This window comes from Bos javanicus, chromosome 19 (genome assembly GCF_032452875.1).
Source record: "Bos javanicus breed banteng chromosome 19, ARS-OSU_banteng_1.0, whole genome shotgun sequence".
Lineage (NCBI taxonomy): Eukaryota > Metazoa > Chordata > Mammalia > Artiodactyla > Bovidae > Bos > Bos javanicus.
In genome coordinates, this window is record NC_083886.1 from 40,010,863 (window position 1) to 40,021,977 (window position 11,115).

An 11,115-nucleotide genomic window follows, 5' to 3' on the forward strand; every position below is an offset into this window, starting at 1 on the left:
GGTCTACATGGAGAACAAAAGAGGATTCTTGGAGGTCTCTGTACTGGGCTGAGATCTGACGGAGAATTTCATTCTGAGAAAATAGAAGGGCTAATATAACAGACATACAGGGCACACACTCAACCACATGGAAGTCCATACATGATAGCATAGCTGCAAAAGTCATAAGGGGGAAACAACCGTTCATGTCCTGTGAGGACCATCCTTTATGATGGAGGAGAGAGGACCAGCACCCCACATTCCAGCCCTAAAGGTACACACAGGTGTGGTGAGTACACACACATTTTTAGGCACACACACACACATAGAGATGTACTAGCCTCAGTTGGGTTCATCTTTCAGAGTGAGAGTGAGTGTGATGCTAGGGACATTTGGGTTTATAACAGAATTAGTGCACAAGTAGTGCTTTGGGAAGACCCCCAAAGAGGGAAGGAGAAGGAAATAGCAACCCACTCCAGTATTCTTGCCTGGAAAATCCCAGGGATGGATGGAGTAACCTGGTGGGCTACAGTGTATGGGGTCGCAAGACCGAGCAACTAACGCTGAATGCTAAGTGCTTGGCCCTGGGTAGGCTCTCAGTAAGTGTTAGTTCAGTGAATAAAGGATGATGAAAGAATAACATCTGACTCCAGCTCTGGACTCTGTCCAGTTTCCCAGGAGCTTGGGAGAGGTGAGGGGGTGGGCAGGAGGGGATATGAGGAAGCTATTAGTGTCTGTGATCACCAGCTTGCTGAGTGCAACCTGGAGTAGAGAAGAGCAAGCAGCTAGGACACCAAGAATCAGGAGACTGGGGTTCTGGCCCCTGCTCTGCATCTAACTTGTTGTGTGACTTTGAGCTACTTGCCTCCCCATTCTGGGATTTAATTTCAAAATGAGGGTTCGCACTGGACAATTTTTATGGGCAGAATAGCTTTGATATTCTCATAGTTCAATCTCTACAGAGGGACACGAGGTTTGGAAGGGACCACAGCAAACCAATCCAAGATGGGACCGGTTTGTCCTATCTGAACATCAGGATCTTAATGGCTCTGTGCTAGGGAATATTTTAAGAATTTCGTCCTCTTCACCTTCAGGATCTAGGGAGCCAGACTTCCAGGGCCATCACTACTGCTGAGGCTAGATTGAACAGGGGGCAGAACGTGTGCTTTAGAGCCTGACAGATCTGGAGTTGGTTTCCTTCTCTGTCTCTTAACAGCTCTGTAATCTTGGGCAGGTCATTTAACTTCAGCTTCCTCATCTGTACAATGGGGGGGGGAGATAATAACAACTACTTTGTTGCATGCTCATGAGAATTAGAGATGTTTGTGTGAAGCACCCGGAACACAGTAGGTGCCCAATAAATAAATGCTGGTTATGCTGAACATGGAGACCAACAAGGCTGCTCCAGCTACAAAGTGGATTGCTGACTATAAATGAGGCATGAGAAGGAGAGGAGTGGCAAGAATGGGAGACAGACACTTTTGGCAAAATCTGTTTACCCCCTCAGGGGGACGAGAAATGGCCCAAGCCCTGGACAGATCTCGGTGGGCAGCGTGCTTCAACTATGAAGTGAGATATCAATGCAGTGGGCAGGGGCGATCTTGGCAGTCACATTAGACTATGAGCATCATTAAGTAAGGAAACTCACAGCAAGTGGGAAATTGAAAGGGCTGGAACCAAAGGAACAAAAGCAGAGGGGGATCTGGAAGAAAGAAATTGTCCTGAGTCAGAGGCAGAAACCCAGGGAGGGCAGGAAGTGAGGAAGGCTGACTTTTCTGAGACAACTGCTCTGTTGTTGAATTTCACAATGACAATGAGCTCCAAGGCAGATGGAGGGTCTTTGCTTCTGGGAAACCCAGGTGGCTATGGGTCAGGACCGGGCGGGGTTAAAGGGGGGCAGGGTGAAAGCGCAGTGGGATGTCTACCATCCAGGGACAGTATACTTTTCCGTGTTCTTTCCAGGGAAAGATGGAAACAGGAAGACAAGACAAGCTGGTGCCTATACATAAATGAGAGAGGGGCTCGGGTTTCCCACCAAGAGTTAGATCTATGCTCAGGCGTTAAACCAGAGGTCAGTGGGCTGCTGGGAGGACGAGGAGGGGGGAGAGAATTCCTAGGGGTCGAATCAGACTTAACCCAGAAATTCGAGTAGCAGGCTCTTCGATGTGAGCCTGTAACTCCGTTCCAGATGTGGTTATGAACTCAAGTGCAAATCCAAGTCAAGATTTGCAGGCTGAATGCATGGAAATAAAACCATGTGGACAGAAAAGGGTGTTCATTTAGCTGTGGCCACAAAGACCCAGAGCCGTTCTTGAGACTTGACATCTCAGGGGCCCAAGAGTCAGGAATGAAATCCCAATCAGAAAGTGCAATCCCTGACACCTGGGCGGCGCCGCTCGGCTTCCTAAGTGCCCGCCCGTCCTTTACCCCACAGGGCGGCTGCTCTAACCGCATTTCACTCATGAGGAAACTGAGTCTCAGAGCAACCTGATTCACCAGATCAGCGTAGCAAATGCAGGGCTCAAGATAGAATTTAGATCTGTCAACGTTCAGTCCAAAGATCTTTGTGAATATACCTTAATCCAAGAAACATTTGCTGGGAACCAACTTATTTAATAATTATAACACTATAAACGATACCTTCCCTTTACTACAAGCTTACCAGGGGCCCCACGGGTTAAATGCTTTAGGAACATCAATTTCTCCAAGCCCCAGGAAACCCTCCCGATTTGTACCCAGGTTGTCCAGATGAGGAAACTGGGTCTTACAAACGAGGGATTTGCACAGATGAATCAAACACTGATTCTGGATATGAGAATGTGTATGTTTGGTGGTGGAGAACCATACACAAAAAGATCGATTTTCAAGTGCCTTGTGGACTCAGTTTGGCAGTTTAATAGTTGCACTTACTATTCAGGACAGGTAAACCAACTGCGGTGGAACCGGGGCTCTATCTGTGAAAATGAATCAGCCTAAATTCCACTCAGGCTGTATGAAATAGATGTAAAGACAGAAACGAAATTTAAAAAGCAGATGGCAGAGCGCATAGGGAAAGCCAGCCGGGGCAACGAAAAAAATTAGGAAGTTGATCAGAATTCCCCCTACAACAGAAGAGTCACTTCAGGAGGTCGAAGCGGTAAGTACGGGGAGGCACCCACTGGGAAGGGAGCCTCCTAACCCGGCGACCAGGCCAGGCTGGAGGGGAGGAGACGGGAACTCCCCGACTCATCCGCACTGGTTATCTCAATCAACTCCGATCTGGACAGAAGTTTGTAGGTGGGCGTCGCAAACGCCCTGAAACTTTGCAGAGGGCTGCGCTGTGCATTTGGTTTTCTCAGAGAAATCCAAGACCTTTCCCCAAAGTTATGAACCTTGGGTTTAGACATTCAGATGAGAATTGGGAAGGAGTGAGGCGAGGGGTCGCGCAAATCTTTGCAGAAGTGTCCTTTTCCCAGGCTATCCCGGCGCCTAACCCAGCTTTCACAGTCGGGTGCCCCAGAGGGAGACAGGGGCTGGGCGCAGGCTGAGAAACTTCGGGTCCGAGGGGAACGCGACTGTATTTGAAACGCGGACCTGGGAGGCGCTGGGGTTGCTGCCCAAGGGTAGATGGAGAGTGAGAGCTGAGGGGGCAGGTAGAGACCGACCAGACGGGTGGGAAGAGGAAAGGAGGAGGTCACTCAAAAAACGGTAAGTAGCCAGAGAGTCGGGAAGCAAGAGAGAGCGCAAAGAACCTGGAAAGGTGGTGGTCGTGGAGAGAAGCGGCTGGGGGAATGGTGAAGGAGGGCAGCGGCCAAGACCAACTTCTCACGGCCCAGGCCTGGGGTAGACCGGACACATACTCGGCGCTCAATCCCGTTTCTTTCTTTCCTCTCCGTTCTGGGGCAGCTCTGCCCAGCCGGGGTGGGCGGGTGGGTGGAGGGCCGTCGAGGCAAACGGCGCCCTAGGGTGACTCGGTATCACCCTTAGGACCCACCTCCTCCTCCATTCCCGCAGGGTCTGAGTCCTGCGTGCCCGCCGAACTGAGCCAGCTCGAGGGCAGTACTCCGCTCGATGGGGCGGGCCCCAGAACCTGGGAGACACTCCGCCCAGGCCCCTCGCCCCAGCAGTGGAGGGGCCAAGGAGGAGCAAGGGAGGGGGCGGAGTGCGACCTAGTTAGAGATCAGCCCCCCTACCCCCGCCCGCCCGCCCTCTACCCCGGGCCAGGCCCGCTCCGGCCGAGCCCGCAAGGGTTAAAGGCGGCCGCAGGTGAGGTGGGCGGGGCCGTGAATTCGGGGAAAAAGGAGCGCAGGGCAGAGGATGAAGGCAGAGAGCGCGGTGAGTCACGGGCGGAGCTGGCCTCGCTCGCTCGCTCGCCGGCTCCCGCCCGCCCTCCGCCCTCCCGCCGCCTCTTTCCGCCCCTCCTCCGCCGCCCGCCGCCGGGTCTGCTCGCTGCTCTCGCTAGCCCTCGGCTCCTGCCGCTCGCCGCTGGAGAGCCTGTTGGCGCGCGGGGGTCAAGAGCGCCCTTCGGGAGCGCGACAGCCTGCCGTGGCCGGAGCCCGAGCGCACACTCGAGGTAGGAGCCCTCCCGGGTCGGGGCGGCAAGGGGCGCGCGCACCAGGGATCTCCTCGGAAAGACGTGCCCGGAACGCGCTGCAGCTTCCTCTGGCCTCAGGGGAGGTGGTCCTAAAGAATCTGAGGAGTTTAGAGTCCCGGCGGAGTGAAAACGGGGCGGAAGGGAGAGGCTGGAGACTGGGGAAACTGGAGCGACTGGGACAGCTGGAGGACTGGAAACTTGTGGACCGAATGTACGGAAGTCCTAACCACCTGAACTCCGGTGATGGGAGAGGCAGCCGGCGGAAGAGGGAAGAAGGGTGTCTCTACCCTCCTTCCCGCCTGGGGAGCCGCAAGCCCGGGTACGCGCCCGGCTGTCTCCCTTACCGAGATCTCGATAGCAGGCTAGTGCATCCTAGGATTGGGCTCCCTGGCCCTGTGGCTGGAGAGGCCACTCTGGAGCCTGGATCGTTAGCTTGTCCCCCAACCCCCACTCCAACCCTGGGGCAGTTCCCAGGCGCCAAAAGCTATTAGGGTCCCAGACCTCACTGCTCCCACCCAGCCCCTTCTGGGTTGCCCCGCCTGGGCCTGAGGCTCTGTTCCTGCCGTTTCACCCAGTTCCTTTCTTGTGGTGAGGCAGCAGGAGCTTGAGTAGGCGCCCTAGTTCCCTTCTCCCTCCCTCTCCCAGACAACCTAAGCGACCTCCCTGGTCCCCCAGAAACAGAAGATAGTAAGGTCATCCAAATACTGATTTGGGAGGGGAAAATCCCTGCCCTAAACCACTGTCTCCTCCCGCCACCATCAGCGAAGGTCCAGGCACCCGAACTCACACACTCCAGGCATCAGGGCAGGGCTCCCAGATCTTACTGAGAGGTGGTGAGATGAGGGGGACCTTCAAGTGACAAGTATGTGTTCCAGAAAGGGGCCCACTCTTTCTGGAGGGGAGTGGTCTTTGGTTTCCCAATGGTTTAAGGAAGGAGAAATAGACCAGGAATGGAGAGACCTGGTTCACAGAGATACATACTAGTTGATTGAATGAATAGATTGAATGTCTTTTTTCAAGTGACTTTTCCAATTATGGCTGTTTCCTCTTCTTTAAAATGAGGATTGAAAAATAAAATAAGAGGATTGACCAGGAGCAGTGGTTCTCAACACTTGGTTGCATGTTAGAATCATGTGGAGAGCTCCTAAAAACTATCCAAGTCTAGAATGCACTCCCTGTATAATATCTCTGGGTAATTCTTCCTCTTAATTTCTGTGCTATTCTGGCTTTTCCTGTTGCTTCCCCTACTCTGTCCCTGAATCCCTTACAGGGGTGGCAATTTTATCTTCCTGAGCTTGCTGGTAAGCTCGTCTCTGCCTGACCCCTTCTCCGGGGAAGCAGACCCCTCCAAGCTTCATATCTGGGTCTCCCCTAGATTGGACGAGGGCAGAGGTAGCAGCCAGAAAACTGACTGGGCGCTGGTGTAGGTCAGGCCAGACAGGAGGCTTAGCTTTCTCTGGTGGAGAGACGTTCTCTGGAAACTGGCACTGTAGCTGTACCCCGGGAAGGTGAAGTCCCCGGTAGAGACAAAGGGAATGGGGGCCAGGTATGGGAATGGGTTTGATGGGGCTGAGGCAATCCAGCCAGGCAGGGAGCTGGGGGGAGTAGTGTAGGGCAGAGAAATGCTCTTCTTCACTGAACATGCCTCAGGGATGGAAAGAGGGCTCTTTTTCTAAAACCTCGGAACCTGCTTGGGGCTTTGGGAAGTCAGGTCACCTTAAGTTTTGGGTTAGAACACCTCCCTCTACCCAGCTGAGTCCTGAGTTAAGGTGGGGACTTAAACTGGAGATGAGCCTAGATTCTCCATTGTGGCTGGCAGCAGATCTGCGGGGGGAATTTTGGGGGAGGGATATGGGAGCAATGCCACTGCCCCTCACACCCAGCTGGGCAGCTAGGATGATTCTAGAACTGTAATCTAGGTAAATCTGACCTGCTCACCTGGGACCAGCCCAACTCCCTGGATGAGCTGGGTCCTCTAGGAAGGATCACCTAGGAGAAGGTGAACTTCTATCAGCATCTGCCCGCGGTGGAGGGCCTCGCACCCTCAACCGTTCCTAGTACTCTTAACTGGTCTTTAGTCTACAACCAGAGGTTCTTTCCCCCACTTTTCACCTGGGGGTGGGAAAGAAGCACTTGGCCCAGGAGGGGATCTGGGCTGAGAAGGAAAATGAGCCAGTTACTTACCTCACTTTGTCTCTTCTTTGCCTCCTTTAGGTCCCACCTGAGGTGCCCTTGACTATCCCTGTCCCCCATCCCACCCCGGATCCCGGCAATGCTAACCGCCGTCTGCGGCTCTCTGGGCAGCCAGCACACGGACGCGCCTGCCGCCTCCCCGCCGCGCCTCGACCTGCAGCCTCTCCAAACATACCAGGGCCACACGAGCCCGGAGGCCGGGGACTACCCCTCCCCGCTGCAGCCTGGAGAGCTGCAGAGCCTCCCGCTGGGCCCCGAGGTGGACTTCTCACAGGGCTATGAGCTGCCAGGGGCCTCCTCTCGGGTAACCTGCGAGGACCTGGAAAACGACAGCCCCTTGGTCCCGGGACCCTTTTCCAAGCTCCTGCAGCCGGACATGTCACACCATTACGAATCCTGGTTCCGGCCGACACATCCAGGCACTGAGGATGGCTCGTGGTGGGACCTTCATCCGGGTACCAGCTGGATGGACCTCCCCCACGCTCAGAGCGCGCTGACCTCACCGGGCCACCCCGGGGCGCTACAGGCTGGCTTGGGGGGCTATGTTGGAGACCACCAGCTCTGCGCCCCACCGCCCCACCCACATCCGCACCACCTCCTTCCAGCCGCCGGAGGGCAGCACCTCCTTGGGCCTCCCGACGGGGCGAAGGCGCTGGAAGCGGCAGCCCCAGAGTCCCAGGGCCTGGATACCAGTCTGGACGGGGCGGCCCGGCCCAAAGGCTCCCGGAGGTCGGTGCCCCGCAGCTCAGGCCAGACCGTTTGCCGCTGTCCCAACTGCTTAGAGGCGGAGCGACTGGGGGCTCCATGCGGGCCCGATGGGGGCAAGAAGAAGCATTTGCACAATTGCCACATCCCAGGCTGTGGGAAAGCTTACGCCAAGACGTCACACCTGAAGGCGCATCTGCGCTGGCATAGCGGCGACCGTCCCTTCGTGTGCAACTGGCTCTTCTGCGGCAAGCGCTTCACGCGTTCTGATGAGCTGCAGCGCCATCTCCAGACCCACACCGGCACCAAGAAGTTCCCCTGCGCCGTCTGCAGCCGGGTCTTCATGCGCAGCGACCACCTGGCCAAACACATGAAAACCCACGAGGGCACCAAAGAGGAGGCAGCCGGGGCAGCGGCGGGCGAGGGCAAGGCTGGCGGGGTGGAGCCCCCCGGGAGCAAAGGCAAGCACGAGGCTGAGGGCAGCGCGGCTCCCTCCAACTGAGCTCCTCCGTCCTGCCTCCCCGCTGGTCTTCCCTGGGGCCATCAGAAGAGAGCCCTCGGGCCGATGCCCTGGTGGGGGGGCAGCTTGAGTAAGAGGAGAAAGTGGTTATTTATTGAGAGGGAGGAAAAGTGGTGTGGGGGTCAGGGAACCGGGGCGCTAGGGGTTTCGTACGTAGTCTCTGGAGCTGGACGGGACAGACGCGTTTGACTGTTTTGACTGGGCAGGGAGGAGCTGCGCATGCCGGTCAGCTCTCCCCTCTCTCTATTTCACTCACGCCCCTGGGCTGGGGGTTGGGGAGGGATATCCCTGTGGCGGCTGGAGGGCGGAGGGCACAGGTTGGAGGAGACGTGTCCCGGGAGCAGAGGGGAGTGGGGCCGCCCCGGGCGCTGGGGGTAGCTGTCTGGACACGTCCTTAGCGCCTGGGAACCGGGACATAAAAGGGCCTCCAGAGCCGCCCTGCGCCCCGGGTCCCTTTCATCCCCTTTAGATTGCTTTTACCCCAGGGTTTCCGGAGGAAGAGCTGAGATGGGGTATCAGAGGCTGGGGGTCCCCCTAAGGGAGGAGATTCTATCTGGCTGGGAGGGTTGTCGCCACAGAAGTAACGCCTTTGATGTGCCTCCTTATTAAGCCTTCCAGACCCAGTCTGATGGAGCCATGAAGGAAGAGGGGAAGAGGGCCAGAATCCTGCGACAGCTTCCAGCAAGACCGGTGGGGTGGAGGAGAGAGCTAGATGTGGGGGTTGAGCAAGGAAATGTCTTAAAAAATGGGAGAAAGGAATTTGGTCAGGGAGTGGAACTAAGCCTTTCCCTCTCTAACTCTGATTCAGTCCTTAACTTTTGATCTTTATAAAAATAAAGTTCAGTAGCCCACTCTGATCTGTTACCCCAGGTAGGCCTTCAAGGCAGCCAGGAGACCCTGCTCCAGAATTGATGTAGTTCCTCACCCTAGGTCCCTTGGCATTTGCCTTCCCTTTAGGGATAGAAGGAAGAGGGTTATCTCGGCTGCGTGGAGTTAGGTGGGAATGTCCACCTCCAACTGTTTGGCTCTGAGTGGAGAAGTCTGTCCCTGCCTGGCCATCTTCTCTTCCCTGCTTCTTAGCGGAGAAGCTAAGCCCCACTCTTTCTTTAGCTCGACCCTCCCCTTTCCCGCTGCCTACCAGCCTTGCTCCTCCTGTAGAGTGTGTTAGGAGGCTCCCCTTCCAAATGAAGAGGTTCTCTCGTTGCAAAGGGTCTGCCTTCTGAGGTGATGTCCAGGAAACATCCTTGTTCCCTTCTTTAGATGCTAAAAATCATCCTGATGGTGATCCTGGAGTGGGGAACGTGGGGCCGGGGGAAGCCAGCAGAGGCTGAGCCAGGCACTTGGAAGGAAGCTGATGGGGGAAGGGTCTGGTGGGCCATAGGACCCTGGAGCTAGTGGGCTTTCCCAGGCTCCAGATAGCGGTCTTAAGGTTTCCCCTGACCTCCTTTTTCCCTGCCCTTCTTTCTCCACCCAGAGCCCTATGCAAGGGTTAGTTGTGTATTGATTTTTTAAGTTATAAGCAAAGGGTATTTTATTTAATATTAGGACATGTGTGTGCATGTTGTGTGTACCTATGTATGTGTGTATTTCTGTGTGTATGTGTGTTTCTCTACTGAGCCTGGGGTCTCCAGCCAGGGAGACCCCGTCTTGTTCAACCCAGCCAAGGTCCTCTGGCCTAAGGCCCATAGCATCTTTTCCTTGGGGATGCTGGAGCCCAGTCCAAGGACTGGGTGCTTTTTGGGAAGTGGGGCTGGAATCTGGGGGGTGGGGGTGGGGGAGGGGATATGTTTGTGTAGAAGAGAGCCCTTCTTATGAGGGGTAGGGTGACTCTCCCTGAAGGACCCATGGGGTAGGTTAAGAAGTCACGTCCTTTCTTTATGCTCCCTCTGTCCCTACCTCCTGCTTATCTGACCAGAGGTCCCTTTCCTTGTGGAGAGAGTTGGGGGCAGAAGAGAATGGGCAGTGCCTGCAGGTTGCCTGGCCCGGTGGGCAAGAGGGAGGGAGAGAGGGTTCCGTGGGCGTGAGATGTCGTTTTCCTCCACCCATCGAAAGCAGCCACCCTCTCCCTGTGCCACCAGGATAGTCTTTCCCAGTGACCATTCTCAGGGGAACTCCCTAGTGGGTGTTGGGGAGGGGGGTGTGGATGTTTCCCCCATGGAGGCCCCGAGCTCTAAGGTGTGCAGGTGAGGGCTTTGGATAGATTTTCTTCTGCTCCCCTCTTTTATAGACCGAGGTTGCTTGGCTGTCTGCCCTCTTCTAGGCAGCCCCCTAGAGGAGAAATGTAGGATTTTTTTTTCTTTAACTGCTGTGAACCCACTTTAGGGGGGTGGGGGGAGGAGGAGGAGGAAGCGGCCTGTGTTTTTTATGCCATAATAAAGTCATCAACCACATCACTGCTTCATTTGTCCTCTAGCTCTGGCTTCCTTTTTGACTCAGGGTCCCTCAGCAGTGAGGACCAGGCTGGCTGCAGGGTGGGTGGACACTTCTCTTTGATCCTGTGGCCCTGGGCAGCCTCCCCTTCCTTTGTTTGGGGGCAGAGCTGAGCTGATTGAAGGGTCGGACACTGCCCTGCCCGGAGGTTGTTGGTGCAGGAGGAGGGTGGGGTTCCCTCGGGGTTGATAGCTGGGCCGACTGTCCTTCCCTGGTCGTCACCTGTGGAGATGGAAAGATTCTAGATATTTCCTTCCTCTTCCACATGCAAGCCCCTTCTTTAGCCTCCCCCACCAAGAATGCTGGTTCCCTGCCTTCCCAGAGATGGCCAGCCTCTTGACCCCCTCTCCCCGCCCCTGTGGGGGTGTGCCTGTCAATCAGGCCTTTTGGTTGTGAGTGAGGTGGGGGTGACTGACAGCGATTTCTTCACCCAGGATGATCCCTATCAGGGACAAGGTGATGAAAGGCAGCCCAGCTATCTGATGGGCTCCCGCCCAGCTGGAAAGTATGAAGGAAAGGTTCGTACTGCAGCTCCCAGCTAGAGACCCGCCACAGTTACACAATCGCGGTGTGCACAGAAGTACTTCACTGGGTCCATGGGGCACCCCCAGATATGTGCAAATGCATACTTTTCCAGGCTGCTCCGTGTCTGGTGCACAGTCGGTGCCTGACACATGTCAGAGTAAAAGCCTCATGACTCCAGAGTCCCAAACGT

At 55.6% G+C, this 11,115-nt stretch overlaps 1 protein-coding gene across 1 annotated transcript; it reads left to right on the forward strand.

Moving 5' to 3' along the window:
- Positions 1–4,136: 4,136 nt before the first annotated feature.
- On the forward strand, positions 4,137–9,725 carry SP6 (Sp6 transcription factor). Its single transcript, XM_061391540.1, has 2 exons — positions 4,137–4,531; positions 6,767–9,725. The coding sequence occupies exon 2, from the start codon at positions 6,825–6,827 to the stop codon at positions 7,950–7,952; it is 1,128 nt and encodes a 375-aa protein (XP_061247524.1). The 5' UTR covers positions 4,137–4,531; positions 6,767–6,824; the 3' UTR covers positions 7,953–9,725.
- Positions 9,726–11,115: the final 1,390 nt, after the last annotated feature.

Excerpts from the sequence above, each read along its gene's own strand:
- SP6 (XM_061391540.1), top strand. The coding sequence starts at position 6,825 with ATGCTAACCGCCGTCTGCGGCTCTCTGGGCAGCCAGCACACGGACGCG.